The sequence below is a fragment of the Solenopsis invicta genome, chromosome 4 (assembly GCF_016802725.1).
Source record: "Solenopsis invicta isolate M01_SB chromosome 4, UNIL_Sinv_3.0, whole genome shotgun sequence".
NCBI classification, from domain to species: Eukaryota; Metazoa; Arthropoda; class Insecta; order Hymenoptera; family Formicidae; genus Solenopsis; species Solenopsis invicta.
In genome coordinates, this window is record NC_052667.1 from 28,177,262 (window position 1) to 28,201,062 (window position 23,801).

At 33.5% G+C, this 23,801-nt stretch overlaps 4 protein-coding genes across 8 annotated transcripts; 2 read left to right on the plus strand and 2 right to left on the minus strand.

Moving 5' to 3' along the window:
• Positions 1–27: 27 nt before the first annotated feature.
• On the minus strand, positions 28–3,811 carry LOC105200353 (abl interactor 2). 5 transcript variants are annotated; one of them, XM_011167852.3, is made up of 5 exons: positions 3,658–3,811; positions 2,484–3,149; positions 1,498–1,821; positions 1,116–1,370; positions 28–987 (listed from the first exon to the last, which is right to left on the minus strand). In XM_011167852.3, exons 1-5 carry the CDS (start codon positions 3,668–3,670, stop codon positions 824–826), a joined length of 1,422 nt encoding a protein of 473 aa, XP_011166154.1. In that variant the 5' UTR covers positions 3,671–3,811; the 3' UTR covers positions 28–823. The 5 variants fall into 5 exon arrangements, with proteins under 5 accessions (XP_011166154.1, XP_039304128.1, XP_039304129.1 ...); XM_039448194.1 differs by having other exon boundaries at positions 3,717–3,805; XM_039448195.1 differs by lacking the exon at positions 3,658–3,811 and adding an exon at positions 3,420–3,643.
• A 417-nt stretch (positions 3,812–4,228) lies between these two features.
• On the plus strand, positions 4,229–7,113 carry LOC105200355 (TELO2-interacting protein 2). Its single transcript, XM_011167858.3, has 6 exons — positions 4,229–4,516; positions 4,676–5,412; positions 5,499–5,627; positions 5,698–5,856; positions 5,933–6,139; positions 6,221–7,113. The coding sequence occupies exons 2-6, from the start codon at positions 4,873–4,875 to the stop codon at positions 6,491–6,493; spliced, it is 1,308 nt and encodes a 435-aa protein (XP_011166160.1). The 5' UTR covers positions 4,229–4,516; positions 4,676–4,872; the 3' UTR covers positions 6,494–7,113.
• Positions 7,114–10,800: 3,687 nt separating this feature from the next.
• On the plus strand, positions 10,801–21,603 carry LOC113003430. The gene is made up of 14 exons (XM_026132772.2): positions 10,801–11,629; positions 11,955–12,203; positions 12,375–12,547; positions 12,620–12,889; positions 13,329–13,618; positions 14,208–14,464; positions 14,733–14,908; positions 16,988–17,099; positions 18,188–18,436; positions 18,612–18,784; positions 18,867–19,136; positions 19,519–19,808; positions 20,419–20,675; positions 20,790–21,603. Exons 1-14 carry the CDS (start codon positions 11,539–11,541, stop codon positions 20,966–20,968), a joined length of 3,036 nt encoding a protein of 1,011 aa, XP_025988557.2. The 5' UTR covers positions 10,801–11,538; the 3' UTR covers positions 20,969–21,603.
• Positions 21,604–22,357: 754 nt separating this feature from the next.
• LOC105200356 (signal peptidase complex catalytic subunit SEC11A) lies at positions 22,358–23,650 on the minus strand. The gene is made up of 4 exons (XM_011167859.3): positions 23,414–23,650; positions 23,207–23,316; positions 22,691–22,840; positions 22,358–22,612 (listed from the first exon to the last, which is right to left on the minus strand). Exons 1-4 carry the CDS (start codon positions 23,459–23,461, stop codon positions 22,378–22,380), a joined length of 543 nt encoding a protein of 180 aa, XP_011166161.1. The 5' UTR covers positions 23,462–23,650; the 3' UTR covers positions 22,358–22,377.
• Between the last annotated feature and the right edge of the window lie 151 nt (positions 23,651–23,801).

The window sequence follows — 23,801 nt, forward strand, 5'->3', positions numbered from 1 at the left end:
TATAAGCATACAAATAACTCAAACAGATCCAGAGGTAAAAGATCTCTATTGCAACATGTCATCTTACACATAGATATATGTACATATATGTAGATACGTAAATAATATATATAATTTCATTTTGCTATATAATTCAATACTTACTCGAGGAAATACTAAAGATGCAGAAAAATACATTTACTTACATTAATATAAAAATTTAATTTTCGATTTGATTCGGAACTCTCGCTTGACTGAATTTTTTTCAATAATCAAATATGGTACATATTTTTGTCTTACATGTTAATGTAACGTTGCGACGGCTGTTCACCATTCGGTATTTTGCACGACTATAGACGCGGCAAGGTATTTCGTATTACAGGTCAAAGACGGAATAAACAATAGAGAACGCAAAATATATAAATGATATAATGATACATGAAGGGAGATTGTGATATTTCGATCTCTGCATTGTTCACTGCATCCCTTGCAGATATTATCGATTATTACTATTATTGATTAACGCACGTTAAATATGATGCCACCCATATACCGTTCTAGCATTTCCACTTAAATGCTTCTTTTTTCTTAATTATCAATAAATTATAAAATATCTATAAAATAAGAATCCTATTTTTTGCATTTTATGAGCTTCGATCATTTTTTGTATGCTCGTAATTATAGACTCGAACGTTCGTTTAAACGAGTGAGATAAAGAATAACTTTTGTTCACAGTCGAGATATTAATGATTAATATAAATGCGATTAATAATACGTGTATGATAAATGTTTAAAAATTGCAGTCTTCCGTTAATTTTTTGATATAGCCAATTATTACGTGTAGTTATACACATGGTTCGACGTAATTTCCAGGGAACAATCCAGTTATACCATCCATTACCCCCTCCCACCATCCGTCGTCGTTTTTCTTGAGCACGTAGATCACAGAACTCTCTTGAAAACTTAGCTCGTCTTCCTTATCCGCGTAATAATCATAAATAGCTACCACTGCAATTATAATTTTTATTACATATTAAGTTACTAATATATAATGAAAGCTACCATTGTATTATCTATTTTACGTACTAATTTATTTATTAAACGTTTAAGAATAAGGTAGAAAATGGAAGTTCTACCTTTCTCGATATAATTCTTCGGCACCCATCCAGGCAGATCTTCCTCATCCGGTACGATCGGCATTATGGCACCTGATGGGGTCGGTCTGCCAAACTGCGGATGTTCGTCCTGCTCCGGTGGTGGCGGCGGCGGTAAGGGTGGACTATTTGCACCGCTACTACGACTAATCTGATGTGATAATCTGTGTGGCAGGGTGTGATGACCACTGTATTCCGTCATATCGCCGCCTAGCCCGACCAGAGGCGAAGGTGGAGCTGTGATTGCAAGAAACATCAATTGCGTGACAAATCACGAGATTGCTCTAATATTAAATTGTGTAGAAATATTATATACCTTCATTATCGCATTATTAATTATTAATTATATTAATTTGTTACTTACGAGGCATACTGTTATGCTGTTCTTGCACGTAGCCTGCAGTGACACTGGGCGGTGCCGGCGGTGGCGTTTGTGGATGATTCTGCAGAGGATGCACCGTTCCTACTTGCGGCATAGTGTGCTGATTGATGGTATTGGCATGCGCGTTATGATTGGAATTGTGACTCGCATGGGACGTGTTGTGAGCATGCAACGGTAAAGTGCTATATCCCGGGCGATCTCGCCTGGGATGACCGAGTGGGTAGTTTGGCGCATAATGGCTAGGAACTTGTGGTGGGGCTACCGCTGGTGGAGTCCTATATTCGCGCGATCCTTTACTCAGTGTTCCTATACACAAAAATTGTCGCCGCAATCATTATTCGTTGTATTAATAAAATTGAAACATAACATCAAATGTGACAAATAGAATTGTGTAACACTTAGAAGCTGAAAGAAAGAAAAGACACACATGCAAGCAAGAAGCAGTAAATACCTTTGCGTTAGCGAAATGATTTTTAATTTTTTATAACCGCAACTGAAAAAGTACACCTTTACAAGTTTGTGTAGCACTCGTACAATTCTTAGCTCTTATGCAGGGTGTCCCAAGACAATCCCTGGGACACCCTGTGTATACAGCATGTTTGGTGTAATTACAAATTGTTCTCATAAATGAATGGGAGACCAAGGAAACATTTTTCTATTCTCTTAGTAATTACTGCCAAACATTCTGTATGTGTAATATACAGGGTGTTCAAAAGTTTTGAGACAGTAAAATATCTCAAAAACTAAGTATTAAAAAAAAGTGTTTCAGATAAAAGTTGTAGTGTTTCAAAAGATCTATTTACTGATCTTATCAGTTTGACCTTGGCGACACCATCCAAGAAACCCTACAACTTTTATCCGAAAAACTTTTTCCTAAAATGCTTAGTTTTTGAAATATTTCGCCGTCCCAGAACTTTTTGAACACTCTGTATATTTGTAATATATATTTGTATGTATGTAAATCTTACCAGTTCTCACTGTTTGAGGTGGAGTAGGTGGTTTGGTAGTAGGAGCAGGTCCTACCATAGCTGCAGCTAAGCCTGAACCTGTAGAAGCAGCACCTAAACTCTGAACACTGCCCTGACTACCTCCCCTCTGCTTGCTTCGCGGTGTACCGCAGCTACGTACGCCATGGCCAATTTCATCTAGGATTGTGTAATCAATGCTCTTTCTGACATACTTAATTGGTTTCTCAGGATTGGCAGGTGCGATGATTTTGTACTGGCGAGTAGTCATCTTGTTGGCTGTCAAGACACCAATTTCCCTTCTGGCCACCTTCTCCTTGTGAATCATGACTGTTTGCGCAATATGATTCATCTGACTTTCCATCTCGGCAAGCTGGGATGTCTGCAGATCTAACAGCTGCAGAAAATTGTACGCCAGAGTGTTTATTTGATATGCAACGCTAGCTAAGGACTGCGTGGTGTAATTCTTTGTCTCCTCCAGAGCAATCCTCTTGTTCTCTGCCTGAAAGTAGTTCGCCTCGCAGTACTCCGCCACTCTCTCCAGATTCGTGTGGCTGTCAGCCAGGTTGTTCCTCCCCTCGGGAATCTCATGTCGCAGAAGTGCCGCTAATTCTGCCATGACTTCGGAATCACTGCCCACTCCTGACGACACGCAATAGGATCCTGATCCTTCTCACAGTGGAAAAGAGATATGGATGTTAAATGTATCGGAACATCACCATAGATAAAAAAATTACCAAGTTAGTCTCTCGCGAAGCACAACGTATACAAAAATCAAGTAGAAATTAAATAAAGTAAAAGCGATTATAAAGGTAAAGATAATATTTATCGACGGTTTCGCAGCTTCGGTCGTTTCGTCTTCCCAAAGTAGAATCACTCTAATCCTAATCGCGTTTCGCGAGCGCAAGAAAATACGTTAATTTCTAGCGATGAGAATACCTCGCACCTCTCACGAAGCGAAGGGAGTAAGCCGAGAGGATGAAAAATTAGATAATGACAGGGGCGGCGTCTCGAGGGAAATAGGAAACAAGATGGACAGACCAACACACATACACGCGCGCACACGTACACATGCATCGCCTGGCGCACGGCGTTCCACTCGCGCGCGATCACGACGAGGACGCGTACAACAGTCAATAACAGAGAAAAAGAAATAAAGAATAGAAAATCAACTAACGGTACTCAGCCATTATTCGCAACTACCAGCTACTACCAGCCTCATTAATTCATAATTACCGAGCTCCCGAAATTCATGTAAAAAAAGCTCACGAAGGAATAAAATGGCCGCGACACGTGCGCACGCGAGCGACTCGCGTGTCGACTGTCAAGTCGTTGCGATGCATCGCACGTCACGATACAATCGATCGATCGATACTGTCTGGTTCGTTCTTTTTTCTTTTACAGCTGAGTACCATTTAAAATTAAATTGAATTAATTGCCTCTTTACGCTTGACGTTAGGTGCTTCCGGGTCAGTCATTTAAAATTGCAGTTTAAAATAGAAATCGAATCTTATCGAGTCGCAAATATATAAAACAATAAATCGTAAAATTAATATTAGATTATAAACTGATTAAAAAATTCTGACTGTCAATGATCGCGGAAACTTATGAAATTGTTAATTTTCAATAGCGCTCGTCGATGGTCAGTAGATCTCGAATCCGAGGGCCGCGAGGATCGCGAGAAGCGCGGTCACGTGACTGGACATATCGCCGTGATGTATCGATCGTGGCGTTCGCGAGATATCGCACGAATTACAAACGTAACGCCACTTACATCATAAATACATCATGATTTCGACTCGACGACCGTGCGCTGTGCATTCTCGTGCATTTAGCTGTTTTACGGGGGACGTGGGTTCTCTCATATCCCCGTGAGCGTCTCGCGATTAGCTGCTGCTCGCGGCTCGTGCTCGATGCGGCGATCGCATCCGTCATCCGTTCATGTCCCGCACCCGTTGCGTTTCGGCAACTGCGTCACGCTGCACCCGTGAACGACCAATGCGACCGATGGACGTTCGAACCGGTGTACAGTTTTGGTAAGTACGATTTCTCGGACAGCGAATACACGGAAACGTACTTCACGCCGAGATCGTCGCGATTTTGTCCTCGATCGGTGGCTCGGTCTCGCGAAATCTGCATTAAAGTTAAATCGACTCGGGAACTCAGAATTGTTCACTCGCATGGATTGTTCGCAGATTGGCCAACTTGGCAATCGACGACAGTTCGAGAGTTCTGAGACTTGCTCAGCAGAATGTTCTTCAAACGGGCGAGACGGTTGATTGTTCTGGAAAGTGATGCACAAAGTGATATCTGTCTAAAGTTTATCTAGAAAAATTGACTCTGCAGAAGTGTGTAAGGACATATCGCTCGATCAGTTCTGATATCCATAAGAATGGATGATCTGCTAAAAGAGCTAGAGGCTCTAAAGATTAGAGGTGATTTCTGTGAGGATAATTCCTCGTGGGTGCCATGCATAGACCTTATTCAAAGGAGTTTTGCTCCCCAAAGAACGGTCGGTGTAGAGCGTCCGTGTGAGGAAAAGGATTTTAGGGAGTACAGACTCGTCGTGGAGAGAAACCTTCGTAATGTCAGATCTATGCTGCAATATATCTGCAGCAGTTGCAGAGAGAAGCGCTTGCAGACGAACTATTACACGGGAATGGCCAAAACGTTTAGCTTGAATCTAGTGTTGCTCATCGGAGAGCACAGTGAGAAGAATGTCTGGAACACAGCCGAGTGTGTCACTATTTCCAAAGAGTTACTCGCTACTTTCTGTGACTTGTACACTTGTGAGAGAATTTCTCAATTTTTATTGGATAAAGAAAATTTATCCGACTTGTTGTTGATGTTAAGACCAAAATTATTAAAGGATACTTGGAAAACTTATCCATCAGCTGTAGCATGTTATAAATGGATTTTACAAGTGGCAGAAGTGAGTCCAGTTTTATCTAGATTCTTATCTCATGTACTGTTACATATGTTGTTTGATTATAATATATTTTTCTTCTTTTTTTATAGACTCCAATCTTATTTAATTATATTGGAGACGTTTTGCCCACTGCACTAATTATTCTCGATGACTATTTCCCTGATAATGTATTAATAGGCTTAGAATGTATTCACCTAATTGTACTGCATTCTCATATGGTAACAAGAATTTAATTTTATGTATATATACTCTATGAATAAATATGTATTGATTTGACAAATGTTTTAGAAAAAAGGACTGGTAGATTCTGGATATGCCAAATTAATTTATCACGCTTTGGAACTATTGACTCATCAAAAGGAAGCAAGATACATTATTCCTTTGTATTACTGTATGGCCAGTCTTTTAGCTACTATGGAACATTGGAATAATACTAATTTATTTGAGGTAATGCTATTCTCACAAGATTATCAGATATTATTTTTCAATCTGTTTTTAAATATCATGTTTTTTATTTTTATAGTGGACAACACGTGATGAAGTTCTCTCTACCTTGATACAAAATATGGAACTTGAGCAGAATATTGAATTACGGCGTGCATACATGTTGAGTTTACCTCAACTCATTACAAATATAGGCTGTGCCAAATGGTGTGGAGTGCTCGTTCGCATACTTGCTGAATACTGTGAACATCATACGGATTTGAGGACGTTGAAGGCGACATTGGAAGTATGGTACCTCTTAAAATACTACGCCAGTTAATAATTAATGGAATATTTAATAAAACGATCTGTGTTCTTTTTTACTTAGATGGCAAAAACGTTCCTCTTGATGTTTCGTTTGCGAATAGCTGCACACTGCACCCCGCTTTATACTATATTTTTAAAGTTGCATTTTGATCTGACGGAGACGCCGGTATTCGATGGGGAAATTATGCAGAATTTGGAAGATTGCATTTGTATGCTGTACCAACTGTCGCCGAATGTAGGCTGTATGGTAATTAATGACGACCGAATGCGTTCGGTACTCACTAGAAGTTTGCCAGTTGTATGCCAGGGTGGTGATATCAAGTATTTCGAATAATTTACGAAACATACGTTACAATCGCGTATTTGTATATACAGTGTACTCTATATAATGTGTGAAAATGTGCTGATAGAAATATTATATTCTCATGTAAACCTCTATAATACAGAGATAAAAGCGAAACGTAAATAGGTACTTAGATATTTTATTTGTGATTTAAAAACATCAATATATCATTGTTTGTAAAGTAAACATTTCTGTTAGAATATATTTTATTATTCATTCTTTGTGATACGCAAGTGCAAAAAAATAAAACTTCTTTGAGATCGTTGCACGCATATGCAACTTTTAATTGATCGATTATATAATTTGTGACTAGTAATGAAATAATTGTTGAGTAATCATTATGTAATAGCTGAAGAATTGTATAGAATAATGCTGCAATTCCTCATGTAAAATTTAATATATTAAATATTTTGAATTGCATAATTGGTTTATGCAATATTGTTTTTTACATTTTACGCTTTTTTTTCTTTGAATCAAAACACGTTATTTCTTTCAATTGGAACTACTAAAAGTAACAGAATCGATCAATTTAGTTGTACCTGTGTACAAATCTCAGATCTCAGTTGCTTTACTGTTTGATAGGTACGATTAATAAAATAATTTGAAAATTGCACGTGAATTTAATTTTTAAAAAACAAAAAAAAACGGATGTTTTTTTCTATCTTTCTATGAAACATGATTATTATTATGTAATTTTAACTATTTATCATATAAATTTATCTATTGCTCTTTATTTCTATATTCTCTATATATTCTCTTATCCTAATATATACTTTTAAATTAATCGAATTTGTTTTTTAAAAGCTAATTATTTAAACATCTGATGTGTGTGATATGTTAGATTTTCTTGTTGTTAAATATGTTTTTCAGAAATTAATTAATAGGCATTTATTTCGTGATGTTTGTAATAACCGTCATGCTAGATCTCTATTTTTCATACAATATTTACATTTTATATTTTTATATTATACTTGTATATCTCTAAATTAATTGTTTTTAAAAGTGGACCACTCAATTATTTCTTTTCAATAAGGTCAGAAGAATCACTAGATAGCATAATGTAAATATAGGTTTTAATAAGCTATGTCTCTGTTGCAATTCCGACTAAATTATCTTAGGAACTTTATTTGTTTATTATTAATTATTATTCGATAGCATAATAACTTGAGAGGATATTAAAAGATTAATTATGTCTATGTTACGTCTGGCGGATAAAATTTTTTTTATTTTCTTGCGCCATCCTTTTTAGACTTGTCTAGCAATAGCAAATCCAATTCGGAATCACCCTCCGACCAATTAAATAAAACCCAAATCCAAGCGGACCTCATAATTCGCTATCGATACATCTATCGCTATCGATTCTAATAAAATTCTCTTACCAGCACAAAGCGCGAAGTCGGGAAAAATCATAGTACTGCCCTATGCGAGCCCCGCGTCGCGTATTTTCCGCGACCATCTAGAAACGTCGTGCGTACGATCGCGCGACGCGTCATCGCGCAAACTATAGTCTCTCAAATTTTCCGAAATGAATTTTTATCCTCCCAAAAGGCATTCGAACGGACGTCGTCTCCGACCCAACCGATTCATCCCTAATTAATTACTTATTAAATTAAAAATTTTGAACTACTGTGAATTCATGCAAATCAAAGTCTCAGCCTTTCCTTTCTTCACGATTTAAAATATAAATTCTGTTAATGTATTCTCATGGCAACCGAAACTCAAATTCAATTTGTCAATTCATAAAATGAGTAAGTTAAATAGAATATGGACAAAGAATTTCATCGCGGTTACATCCCTAGTAGCATTTTCTGGCATTTTCTGCAGGACAGAATCTGCGTGCAGTTAATTGCAGTAGAATTAAGTCAGCTGTGCAGAAGATTATTCCCAAAAGAGCCATGCTGGCAGATTGCTAGCAGACTGCTTCAATATTCGTGCACTATACTTGTATATGAACTGCTTGCAGAAACTTGGTATAGATATTGAGCTATCTTGAAGCAGATTCTTCCCGCAACTGCAGTCTGTAAGCAGCCTAGCAAAGTTCTTCAGCAGAATGACATAAGATTCTTTTAACAGAAGTAGCGCGCAGATCTTGTGGAAATATTGCACAAGTATGATCTGCAGATTTCTGTAAATTTCTTACAACAGAAATAGCGCGCAGATCTTGTACAGATATTGCACGAATATGATCTGCAGATTTCTGCAAGTTTCTTACAACAGAAATGACGCGCAGATCTTGTGCAGATATTGTACAGATTTTGCTTAATCAGCAGCAGAAAGATCTGCTGCCACCGCTAAGTGGCCACGCCGCGGAAGATCTTCTCGTGAGTCGAATGCGGCCACAGGCGTTATATCTAGGCGTCACCGTGGCCGACTTCTCAGCTCATACTCCAGTGAGATTTTTATGAACTCCGTGTCGTAACCTCGAGACGAATACTCGCTCTTATTTTTTTTAAACATGACATGTATGTGGAACGCTGTTTCACATAAAATTTTATATTTTTACATGTAAATAACAATTTGTATTGTTATTTAATCTTGTACATAATGTTTAATTCAAATTTAATCTGTTTTTAATCCATTTTAAGACTATACTAAAATATTCTGGTGAAAGAATTTTACAAATCATGCAGCAGATATATATACAAATTTCTTGCAAGAATCTGACTGCAGAATTTTTCAAAAGAATTGAACAGAATGAGGAAGCAGATCATAACGTTCTGTTGGCAGAATCTTTTAAGAATCTACTGCAAGATTTACAGCAGTCTTGCAGAAAATTGCTACTAGGGTATGTAGCAAATATCTTGAAAGACTGTTGCTAGATTTACAGTAGATACATTCAAGTTTCTTGCAAGAATCTGCCAACAGAAATATGTGCAAGTTTCTTGCAAGAATCTGACTGCAGAATTTTTCAAAAGAATTGAACAGAATGAGGAAGCAGATCATAACGTCCTGTTGGCAGAATCTTTCAAGAATCTGCTGCAAGATTTACAGCAGTCTTGCAGAAAATTGTTATTACCAAGATAACATTTCTTACTGGCAAGTTTTGCGCGCGATGTGCATGCAAACTTTGTGCACAAAACAGATTTGCATGCGTTTTGTTCGTAGAACGTGTTACATTGTGTATATTGCTTACAAGTGGCTAGTTTATATATTGTCCCATGTACTAACAAATTACATGCAGATAACATATTGCTAGTTGTTTGCTCCCCAGATAACATTTTTTGCGCGCTTATGCATGTGAACTGTGCACGCGGTTTGCGTGAGTTTTGTCCGCAAGTTGGTTAAGCTCATGTATTGTCCGATACACCATTGCAGCATATCACATGCAAATAGATACCATTTTACATGTGATTTGCTGATGTATCGGATAATTATATTTGTTTGTAAGTTGCTTGCACCCAGATAACATTTTTTGCGCGCAAAGTTTGCACGTTTTATGCATGTGAACTGGACACGCGGTTTGCGTGAGTTTTGCCCGCAAGTTGAAATTCTGTAATTTCAGATTGAAATGGATTTAACAAATAAGTGCTAATGCCACCGCTAGGCGATCATGCCGCAGGAGATTTTCTCGTGAGTTGAGTGCGGCCACAGGCGTTATATCTAGGCGCCACCGCCGCCGACTCGGCAGCTCATACTTTAGTGACACTTTTAGGCCCGGTTTTTCATTATCCGGTTAACTTGTGGTTAAACTTAACCTGATGTTTTATATAATGAGCTTCACTCATGATGATGCCACAGGTGAAACTCATTGGTTGAAACATCAGGTTAAGTTTAACTACAAGTTAACCAGATAATGAAAACCGGGCCTTAGAAGCTGCTTTTTGTAACTTCGAGACGAATACTCGCTCTCATTTTTTTGAAACATGGCGTGTGTGTGAAACGCTGTTCCACATAAAATTTTATATTTTTACATGTAAATAACAATTTGTATTGTTATTTAATCTTGTATATAAATTAAATGTTTAATTCAAATTTAATCTTTTTTTAAATGTTTTTTAACGAAAAGAATACAAGAAATATTTTTTTGTAAACTAAACATTTATTACGTTTACATTAATGTATTCTGTTTTAATAAATCTATCTGGGTTCGGATCTTATTTTTCAATCGGTCTTAATACCGTATTTTCGGTGCAGAAATCCCGATCGATTCGGATTACCTTTTTTTAAATTGGTTTTAATAGCACATTTTTAGCAGAGTATCGCTTATTGAGATCGCGCGCAAAGTGTGCTAGCGTTTTGCGTGCATATCGCTTATTGAAATTGCGCACAAAGTGTGCTAGTCTTTTGCTAGCGCTATGACGACGCAGTTGGATAAGGTTTTGCTTGCGTAGGAATCCTTTTTGCGCGTGATTTGCTGGACGTTTACCCGCAAAATGTTTTCTGGGTAGGGATGGAATCCGACTGACGCAAATCCAAACAGCGTGACTTCTTTATTCTATTAACCCGAGCGATCATTCCTATAATTTCAAGCGATCATACAAAAATGCGATTCTATCATACAAACGTTTACATGTTCACACTTATTCTACTATTCTGACATTCATGAAACAATTATACAGAAACAGTAACACTTATACAAACACACAAAATAAATCAAATAAGTTTACACGAAACATGTACTTTCATAACAATCTCACGCCAAACGTACGCTCAATCACGCATGTCTTAACTTTTTTTACTTCAATAAAACTATTAAATTTTTTTAAATTCACTGCTCATTAATCACATAATCTCCTCTAACTCGTATAAATAAATTGTCGTGTATCTGGGCGTGTTATCGCACGATTCAGAGCCACGACTGATGACAGTTGTCTTAATCTAAAAAATAAGTATAATCAAACCAAGAGAGAAAAAAAATTACGTCCCGGATTACAATTTCGCAATCCGCGGACGTAATAGTCTACATTAAGCGGATTTTTTTTTTGTTCTTTGTTTACTGTTATATAATGTATATAGTTTGCACAGACCGACTTGAAAAATCTCGAGTTGATTCGCGAAGTGTTCATTTAGTATCTACTGCTTGATCTGTTCGAATCATGTCGCCACTCTTAATTTTGATACTTACTCTTCTCATAGTGTATAAATTATACAGATTTGCTTACGATAAACCGCCTAATACACCTCCAGGTAAAATAAAATTAAATTCATATAAATTCGTGTAAATTTATATATGTAAATTGCCAAATTATTTGTTTTTTATTTCATCTACTTTCATCCTACACTTTAGAATCATATTTCACTGTCTTTATTATTATCCATTAAATACTCTTTTTTTTTAATTTTAATTGTAGAAAAACTTTGATTTATTTTATATTTCATATTAGTCTTATACATATATATAAATCTGTACTTTTATGTACAAATATCTGTAGATTAAAATTCCGTCTGAGTTACTTATCGTGAGTGCTTTTGTGTTGAGCTAATTACTGTTTGTGACATTTGCTTGAGGTAGGCATTATCAGACTTCCGATAGGAGGCTCTTACTGGATGTTGTTATGGGGAAATTATAAGTTTCCATATATGACAATCGACTATTATGTGAAGAAACTGAAATCGAAGATCATTAGCTGCTACATGGGTGATCACTTTGTAATAATAGTGAACGATTACAAAAACATAAAAGAAGTACTCGCGCGGGATGAATTTGACGGACGAGTTTCCGCGCCTTTTTTACTGGATCGATCTTTTGGAAAGAATTTAGGTAATGAAAAATACAATTATTTATTTATTTTTTGCTGTATATAATTCTCCTATGTGAAGAGCATCTTGTGACATTTTTTGAGATTAAAAGCGTTTATGCGCTAATTAAAATGTAAATAATAAATTTCTTTTATGGTGGGATAGTAAACATGTATTATAAAATTACACATAGGAATATTTTTCGTCGACGGCCCAAAATGGCATGAACAGAGGAGATTTGCTCTTCGTCATATGCGCGACTTTGGATTCGGTCGACGCCAGGAGAAGCTCGAGAGCGAGATCATGGATGAGATGTCTCTACTCCTTGACATCATGAAGAATGGACCTATTTATGATGAAGAGAAAGTACGGCCTATTGAGTAAAGTATAATTCTTCAATGAAGAAAAACAGATAAACAGAAATTGCATTATTTATAGCAAATACTGAAGGGCAATTTGGCGTTCTTCCCAAATATTCTACACGCATCGGCGGGTAACAATATATGGAACATTATGTTTGGTCATAGATTTGATAGAAGCGAACACGATATGCCCCGACGTCTTTGTCGCGCGGCTGTTATGTTGCAAAAAGCAAACGATACAACTGGTGGTGCCATTTTCCAGCGACCGTTTTTAAAATACTTCGGTAATATGTTTGGGTATAAAAATCATATGATAGCAAGTAATATATTAAATAATACTGTGAAGGTACGTTAAACAATTATATTATCAACAATTATATTATATTATCAAAACTCCATGCCTTACATTGATTTTCGATTGACAATTGTGCATTTAAATTATCATGCATATTAGGCATCATTGTGCCTAAAAATTATGTGTTCTTAAAATATTAGGTTTAAATAACATAACGACTTATTTATTATATATATAACTTGCATAGAATGTTAAATTTAATTTTTTATATCAAACTGAGAAAATATAAGGGTACAGAAAGTATAAGCTTTCTTTTTAATAAATTTTATATTTATTCTGTATCAATTCTCTGAATCTTATATATATATATATTTTTTTTTTAATTTTGATTCTAACTTTTAATAGACTTAATAAACATAATATGAATATCAAATAAAATATGGGAGTGTCTTACAATTAATTAAAAATGTGACTGCATTTTATTACGTAGAAATATCTGGAGTATCAAAAATATTCTATGAACGAGAATGATGAACGGGGATTTATTGATAGATATATAAAGAAATTAAACGAAGACGATAACTCGAATAATTTCACGGAGGAACAATTGATAATTTTATTAGTTGATTTCATGTTTCCTGCTTTATCTGCATTATCAGGTGTTATTACTCATATTATTAAGTATTTGATGCATTATCCCAAGATTATGGAAAAAGTGAGAAACGAGATAGATAATGTTGTTGGAACTGGACGATTGGTTACATGGGAAGATAGAAAAGAGTGAGTTATTATTATTCTACACTCGAGAAAATGAGAACTACTTTTATTCTTAAATTATATATCAATAAATAACAAAAACAAAAATATAATATAATAAAGTTTATATAACAAAGTATTTTATGATTGAATATAAAGCTACTAATTAATGTTCTGTGATTTATGTAAAAAAAAGACATGAATATACATTTCAAATTGTTTTCAATTTTATTTAAAAAAATTTTTTTTATTAAGACGATATGTTTATCAATAATTCAGATTATTTATCATTTTTAATGTTAGTAAAAATAAGAAAGATTGTAACATGATTTATCAATATTTCTTAAAATTAAAAACAACTATTTCAAATATGTAGTTAATAGAACTATATAATGCACAGTATACAAAAGAAAAACAAAAGATATTATAATATGCTACATAGTGTTAGAAGTCAGGTCATTACTTTATTTATGTAAGACGGTCTCTTTTTACATAAAAATTATTACTAGTAGGTACTTTCAAATGTTAGCATACATTTCATTTAAATTATATTGTATTTAGCAATAGAAATATCAAAAGTAATTTTATAAAATATTCTCATTTTATTTCATAGTTTGCCCTATTTGGAGGCAATAATACGAGAAACGCTGAGAATCGAAACAATTACGCCTCTCAGCGTAATTCACAGGACTCTGAAAAAAACCATGTTAGGAGGCTATGAAATACCAGCAAACACACCGATTTTCACTAATTTGGCTGCTATGCATCACGATCCCGAATTGTGGGGCGATCCTGAAGTTTTTAGACCGGAAAGATTTCTGACGGAGGACGGGCAATTAGGCAAAGATATTTCGCTCCCCTTCGGTTTCGGTAAGTCAATATATATGCTAATAGAAGAATTTATTTACCTTCAGCATGTATACACACACACACACACACACACACACACAACACAATAGAAGAATTTATTTACCTACAGCATGCATACACACACACACACACACACACACACACATACTAATAAAGTTCAATCAATTTTGCTGTGAATTTTTTTGTATATATAAAATGTTCACTAGATTCAATTTAATAATAGTAGTAAAACTAATAATTTTATTTTTTCTTCTGTACTTTTATACAGGTCATCGGCTATGCGCAGGAGAAACTTATGCTAGATACAACATGTTTGGGACAGTGGCTCTTTTGTTACAGAACTTCAACTTCTTCTTCGTTGAGGGTGAGCCATCGAGTCTCGAGGACAAAGATCCAGGCTTAGTCGTTTTTCCCAAAGATCTATGGATACGCTTCGAATCACGTTAATATTTAAATATTTATTTGATATAAGTACTAGACATTAAGTCTGTTATCAGTTGGATGTGCAAATTATTGCAAAAGCATAAATTATGATGCAATACAAAGTAGCATAAACATGCGTGCGCAAATCTTTATCTTGGTTTGATAACAGTGAAATTTTATTTTGGTTCATAAAATAATATGGCCTTGATTCTGCAAATTATGCGTAGTTTAACTTTTGATAGATAGCGATTTTTTTGTCTGAAATTTTAAATTCTGTTGTAGGAAAAAATATAATATGTTTAATATATAATCAGATGCAAAATTAGCTGCAGATAGAAATGTAATTTTCGATAAATTTCTAATACACAGTTTCTTACTGAATCAATTAGTATACATGCGCCATAAAGATTTATGTGCCATGTGTCAAAAACAGTGATCATGTATTGTGTAAGTAATGTTACTTTTTTAAATATATTACTTAAGAGACAAAAATGAAAACATTTCTAAAAAAGGCTTAGTTTTTTTTAACTTTATGATGTTTTTTAAACACGTGAGACAATTATAATTTAGAGATAATGTCTATTTACTGTAACCATACAAATATGTAGGCGTCTCAATAAAATCTTTTTAGAATATTATATAATATATACCTTTGAAAACAAAGTTGATAAACTGGTTTTAATAAACTGATTGCTGATCAGTAGCTGATGATATTTTATCAGTTAAGTGACAAAATATAATCAGTTACTGATCAATAATCAGTTTATTGAAACAAGTTTATATAGAGTATTCTCGCATGCCTTGATGTAAAAATTGAGACAAAGTATAAGTTTACTCGTATAAAACTTTGTAACGGTAACAATGTTACAAGCAACGCGTTACTTCCCAACTTGATGTTTAGATATTTTATTTGTAATATGAAAATATCAATGTGCAATTATTTGTAAATGTTTTTGTTAAAATACATCGATTCTAAATATTCGTTTTTTTTTTTTAAATATTGCGAGTCCTTTGCGTTACAAAATAATTGAGTTCTTACAAGATCGCGCATACATGCAACTTTTTTAAATTGATCGATTATATAATTCGTAAATAACTAAGTGGAATAATTATTGAGTAATTGTTGTGTGATGCTGAAGAATGGCATAATGCACTATTACAATTCTTTATGTAATTTATAAAACTCAATATAATGTTCAATTGTGTATAATTGAATCCAGTATTGTTTTTTTATTCTTTTTCTTTTGGATTTTCAAAGCTCTCTTCAAAACATTTTATTTTTTTTTAATTTAAAGAATAAAAAATATAAGGGATTGATTTATTTAATTATAGATGTGTAAATCTCATGTGTAATTGGCAGACTATTTGCTTAGTGAGTACAATTGACAAAACAATCTAAAAGTTGTATGTGGGAATTAACTGTAAAGAATAATTCTGTTATATGTACAATTATATTAATTAAATCTACTTTCCAAATATTAATCACTAATGTATTTTCTAATGCATATGATGCACTGAATTTTTCTGTCTATCCTTTTATATTGTACTTTTAAATTAGTCTTGTTTTTTTTCAGAAGCTAAGCTATTAAGCATTTATTTGTAACTTTTGTACTAGCTATCATGCTATATAGATCTATCTGTTTTTAAATAACTATTCTCTACATTCTTATTTATATATTTAGACTAATAAATTTATTTTTTAGAAACTTTTCAGACAACACAAAATTAGAAACTGGGTCATAGGACGTCTTCAAAACGTTTTTAAAGACTTATTTTTAGAAATGTATTTTTAAAAATCTTCAAGATATCTTATGACTTCATTTGACTGTTATTTGCGTTTTCTCAATGTATAAACAAGATCAAAAGTCAAAAATCACCTACATACATACATACATACATACATACAAAGTGCAATAATCTTACTATTTATCATTACTGAATATCGTTAGATAGTACAATAACATCTGGCACATAGGAATACTATTAAATTGAGAGCAAATTATCTATTAGTTCATATCTTTCTTCCCCACTTCTTGTTGTAATGCGTGACTTGTTAAATCGACTTAAAAACTCGATTAGACTCGCGTAGCGTCCACTTAGTACCCTTGTTCTGTTCAAGTCATGTCTCCGTTCTTAATTGTAATATTAACGTTTCTTTTGGTGTATAAACTATATAGATTTGTTTACGATAAACCACCTAATGCACCTCCAGGTAAGCCAAGTTAGATTTATATAAATTGTTATTGTTTTAATTTTGACTTTTAATCTACATTCTAAAACATTAAATCATTGCGCTGCTTTTATTATTATTTACCCATTACTTTCTAACTCAAAATACTCTCTAACTCAAATTATAAAAATTTTTATATTTTATTGTATATTATATTGCATATTTTATATATATATATATATATATATATATATATATATATATATATATATATATACATACACATACATACATACATACATACATATATACAGGGTGTTTAATATACACACACAGGGTGTTTTTTTGTAAGTCGATCAATTAGAATATTTTTATTTTTAATCATACGAAAAAATATCAAAAGAAGAATAGTTCGTTTCAAAAAGGCACATATAATAATAAGCAAAAAGATTTTTTCGAAGTTTTTTTTTTTTTAAGATTTCAAGGTCATTAAGAAAAATTGTTAACATATTTTTACTAATGTAGTAATGTAGTTCATAAAAAAAAAACAATTCAAGCATATAAAATATGTTGACTTTGAGATGATCTCAAACTTAAAAAATCATATTTGTATAAAAGAAAACTGAATCACTTAAACGCGTTTTCAATATTTATTTTATTTCAAAAAATGTTCAAAATAATTAACTTTTATGCATTTTCGAATACAACGAATAAATGATTGTCTCACACTTTCAATAAGTTGCTATAAATGCTTTGAAAAAACTTGGTAAATAGCTGTGAACATTTGTAAAAATATTTTCAACCAAGGACATGCATCGATTAAATAAATATTGCAAATGCGTTTAGTTAATTCAATTTTTTTCCTATATAAATATATGTTTTTTTATGTTTAAGGTCAAGGAAAACAAGACATTTTGCCCCTGCAAAACAAACTATTCTTTTTTTTCGTATTTTTTTGTTTCATTAGAAACATTAGAGATATTCTAATTGAGTTACAAAAAACACTATGTATACATATATGTTTATATATACATTCTTGATTAATGAATATTTCTGTAGCTTACATAAAGATTAATCTATTTTAAGATTGTAACGTTAATCACATTTTATTTACGACTTTTCTGAGATAGGCATTATCAGAATTCCGATAGGAGGATCTTACTGGATGTTGTTATGGGGAAATTATAAGTTTCCACATATGACAATCGACTATTATGTAAAGAAACTGAAGTCAAAGATTATCAGTTGCTATTTTGGTGATCAGTTTGTAGTAATAGCAAATGATTATGAAAGCATAAAACAAGTACTTGCGCGGGAAGAATTCGATGGGCGAGTTACCGCGCCTTTCTTACTGGATCGATCTTTCGGAAAAGATTTAGGTAATGAAAAATACAATTACTTAGTTATTTTTCGGTGTATATAATTCGCCTGTGTGAAGAGCAGCATCTTGTGACATTCTTTGAGATTGAAAGCATTTATGTGTTAATTATAACGAAAATAATGAATTTCTTTTATGATAAAAGTGGTAAATAATTATTACAAAACTACACGTAGGTATATTTTTTATCGATGGTCCGAAATGGCACGAACAGAGGAGATTTGCTCTCCGTCATATGCGCGACTTTGGATTCGGTCGACGCCAGGAAAAGCTCGAGAGCGAGATCATGGATGAGATGTCTTTACTCCTTGACATCATGAAGAACGGACCTATTTATGATGAAGAGAAGGTACAGCCATCGAGTAAAGTATAATAATCCTTCAATGAAGAAAACAAGAAAAACAGATAAACAGAAATTGTGTTATTTATAGCAAATACTGAAGGGCAACTTGGCGCTCTTTCCAGATATTTTGTATGCGTCATCAGGTAACAATATATGGAACGTTATGTTCGGTCACAGATTTGACAGAAGTGAACATGATGTACCTCGACGTTTATGTCGTGCGGCTGTGATGTTTCAACGAGCAAACGATACAACTGGTGGTGCCATTCTTCAACGACCATTCTTAAAATATTTCGGTAATATGTTTGGCTACAAAAATCATATGAAGGCAAGCAACATAATGGAAGATATTGTTAAGGTAAGTCGTATCAATTGTAATCAAAACTCACGCAACGGATTAAATTTCAATTGTCGAATGTATATACATGTACATTCAAATTATTATACATCATTATGTATATGTTTTCAAATTCTCAATTATTTATTGAGAATTTAAATTTCATTTTTTATAATACGATTTTTCAAACTAAACAATTCAGTGAACGAATTCTTTTCTTAATACATAAAATTTTAAATTTACTCATTTTATATCAACGCTAAGTCTTGCATCGATTTAAATTTAATAAGTATAACAACTCCAAGTTTTAATCGAATTAATAAACATGGAATATATAAATATAAAATAAAAAGTCAAACGTCTTAGTTAAAAAAAAAAAATACGATTATGTTTTATTCCGTAGAAATATTTGGAGCATCAGAAAGCCTCTGTCAGTGAGAATGATGACCGGGGATTCATCGATAGATATTTAAAGAAATTAAACGAAGAAGATAAGACGGATAATTTCACAGAAGAACAATTGATCGTTTTGTTAATTGATATAATGTTTCCAGCTTTCTCTGCGCTACCAGGCGTTATCACTCATATTATCAAGTATTTGGTGCATCATCCCAGGGTTATGGAAAAAGTGAGAAACGAGATAGATAATGTTGTTGGAACTGGACGACTGGCTACATGGGAAGATAGAAAACAGTGAGTTACTGTACAGTGAGAGAAAGAACAATTACTCTTTGATTATATATCAATAAATAACAAGAACGAGAATAGCAACGCTAATATATTAAGTATCTTACCAGTAGATATATAGATTATCGCAAATTAATGTTTCGCAATTTGTAAAATAAAAATAAATATATATTCTATATTGTGAATTGTTATCCTCTATAATTTTATAAAATTATTAATTTTTCGATTCTTAAAAAAACATATTTATTGGTATTGTATGAATTTATCACTGCATATATGACTTTACCATTTTTCATGTTAGTAAAAAGGAAGATATTTCACAAAACACAATGTAATTTACTCATTAAAATTAACAATAAGAACTTTTTTTAAATGTGAAGATAATAAAAATTATATGCTTTGCATTAAATTACAAAAAAAAAGATATCGCAGATATATTATATGTTTGCAGCATCGATTCAGTTTATCTTTCCTTTATATAAAAAGTTCGAATTAATTATCTTTATTAGATAAGAAGCATTACTATATTTTTAAATATTAGGATGGATTCCATTTCAATTACACTGCAATAAAGATATCCAATATAATTACCTAAAATATTCTCATTTTGTTTCAGTTTACCTTATTTAGAGGCGACAATACGAGAAACGATGAGAATCGAAACGGTTACGCCTCTCAGTTTAGCTCACAGAAGCGTTAAAAAGATCACATTAGGAGGTTACGAGATACCAGCAAATACAGCGATTTTCACTAACTTGGCAGCTATGCATCACGATCCCGATTTGTGGGGCGATCCTGAAGTTTTTAGACCAGAAAGATTTCTGAAGGAGGATGGGCAATTAGGCAAAGATATTTCGCTCCCCTTCGGTTTCGGTAAGTCGATATATATACTCTAATAAAGTTTAATTCTGCCAAATTTTGTTGCATGTATAAAATATCCATCAGATTAAATTTAATAACAAAAAAATTAATTGTTCTTTTGTATAGGTCATCGGCTATGCGCAGGAGAAACTTATGCTAGATTTAACTTGTTCGGGACATTGGCTCTTCTGCTACAAAACTTTAACTTCTTCTTCGTTGAGGGTGAACCATCGAGTCTTAAGGACAAAGTACCGGGCATAACCGTCATTCCCAAAGAGCTGTGGATACGCTTCGAATTACGTTAATATCCGTTATTTTATCAGTAATAATCGAAAATAAATAACAGGGCATGTCACTTATCAATCTCTTAATAAATGTGCAAATCATGAGTTATCACGCAGTACAGATTAATAATGCATATACCTCATATTCTGTACTGATAATTTATGATTTGCACATCTATTAAGAGATTGATAAGTGACATGCCCTGTTACTTATTACAAATTATCTTTTTAATTTTATAAGAAGAAAGTTTTTTGTTTGATAAGAATATATGTTCGTTGATAAGAATATATGTCTGTCGCGTATAATACATAATTAAATTAAATCTCATTGCCTACTCTTAATTGCTGATCGAATTGCGAAATTATCTTGTAAAATTCCAAATGCGCAATTAATTATTAACATTAAGCCAATTAAAAAGAAGTAAACAATTTTTAATATTGCATTATATTGAAATATTTCAAATTTATGTTACAAATGAGATAAAAGTAATTACAGTTTGCAACACTAATAATTACGAGAGAATTTATTTCTTTCGAGTTTCACATATGATACATCTTTTATCGAGTAAAAACGGAGAAAAACAATAGCCTATCTAACGTAAATATATACTACGCATGCTATAGAAATCTATCATGTTATGAATTATGATTAAATGCACAAGTGGCGTTGTTTTTATAAATGCGTGGTAAGCTAAATAGAAGTAAAAATGAAAGAATATTTCTAAAAAAATGTTTTTTTTTTTAATTTTACAATATCTTTAAACATTTACAGATAATTGCTGTTAATTAAGTAATTACACGAATATCTCATTACAGCCCTTTGAGAATAGAAAAAGTTGTATCTCTTGTCATATCTTTATTAACGATGGTTCTTTGTTATAGAATATTCATCTCACATACCGCACGTAATTTTTTAATATGAAAATCCAGACAAAATTCAGTATAAATTTTTTTGCTATAATTGTAGCAAACTTTCTAATTCAATTTTATATTTATACTATTCGAATAGATTGATTCAAATACATGTACAATATATATGTATTATACACAGAGTGTTCATTAATGGTTGTCCCCGCGTTTTACCACAGGAGCACGCATTTGTTATTTCTAATATAATAAAAAATTAGAAATACATATCAGTCGGTAAATCATGCTCCTATGGTAAAAAGTGGGTACAACCATTAATGAACACCCTGTGTGTGTGTGTGTGTGTGTGTGTATATATATATATATGTGTACATGCAAATTATGTACAAGGAAATGCGGTTTTGGCCTGAACATTTCAATATTTCCTATCGAGTACAAGTTTAGTAATGTATTTTGTTATATATAGCTTTGTGTGTTCGTTTGTATATAGATTAATAAACCGCGCACTTTCCCAGAGACAGTCAAATTTATCGCAACATGCCGTTTAAACTTATCGAGCAGCTTTATTCTCTGTGTACCAAAACGTACAGTCCAAGACATGCTAATACTGCATACTTAAATTTAGGATATTCGTTCATATATATAGTGACCATGCCGACGTATGGTAGGAAGCCTCTCGCTCGCCCAACTACATCCTTGTGTGTCAACCACAGCTGACCAGGTGCGTACAGACCTCGATCGTCCACAGAATTGTTATCGCCTTTCGTGAGGAACTTGACCGTATTATTTTGGTCACCCCTAAAAAAATTTTACGCATGTGTCTTAGAACCATAAAATTGTATGTTGTACATCAACAAGAGTAGTGAGAGCTCTTACTTTTCATGAAGTTTAAGTACTCTGTGCACAATGGGTATATCTCTGCCCTCGACTTTGAAAACTACAATCTCGCCTACTCTTACAGGTTCATCCTGATAATTAGTGAGGAAAAGCAAGTCGCCTCTATGAAATGCAGGCTCCATACTACCACTGTAAAAAATATTAGCAAACACAGACTATTAAATGCTACTAATTGACTACTTGTTAAAGATGATCTTAAATTATATTCGCTAAGTTATATTAATAACAAGCAATATTATAATGCAAACATCTGCTGTTATTTTCAACATTATCAAGTCTAACACATCTCCATGTACTTTGCATGCCATATGCATTAAGAACATTATATTTATATATGTCATATTGTCCATGAGAGCAAGCAGTATCGATTTCAACTCGGCGAATTCGCCGATGATAGCCAGTTAAAAATTAATTGAAATCAGGCGCTATATATATATATATATGTATGTATGTATGTATACGTTGGGATGGTGTTAGGTTAGGTGTGCTCCGTACCTCAATACGACCACGATAGGGCTTTCGCTGCCGGTGACAACCATCAGACCCTTCCATATCATCAGCGCCGATGAGACTATCATGCCGAAGCTCAGCACTTGATACAAAAACTGAAAATGAGAGAACACTCGTACATAGTCACCATATGCGATCGTCACCGACTCGCGACGGTGACGACCGTCGTTGTCGTCGTGAAGGATGATTTACCTGGCGCTTATTCATGCGCCGCACATCGTCGAATATCGATTGCAACATGATGAAAGCTGGACGCCAACAGTAATTCGAGAATAATTCCCAACTCCGTTAATTTGAATGCGACCGGCTATTTGTGTAACGTATCCACTGTCGCTTGGGCCACCGCCGCCGCGATCACCACGTCACGTAAACACGGTGAACGGGGGGAACGGCGAATCGATAGAACCAGCGGAACGGCCGTTAAGAATCGAGAAGGCACGAAGCATGTAAACAGATAGACTTGTATAGGTAGACAGTTGATGACAACGCTCAAGGACAGAGATGGAAAGTTAAAGGGAAAATTAACATGAGAGAGATAGAGAGAAAGCGCATCTCTTCTTTCTAAAAGCAAATAAAATTT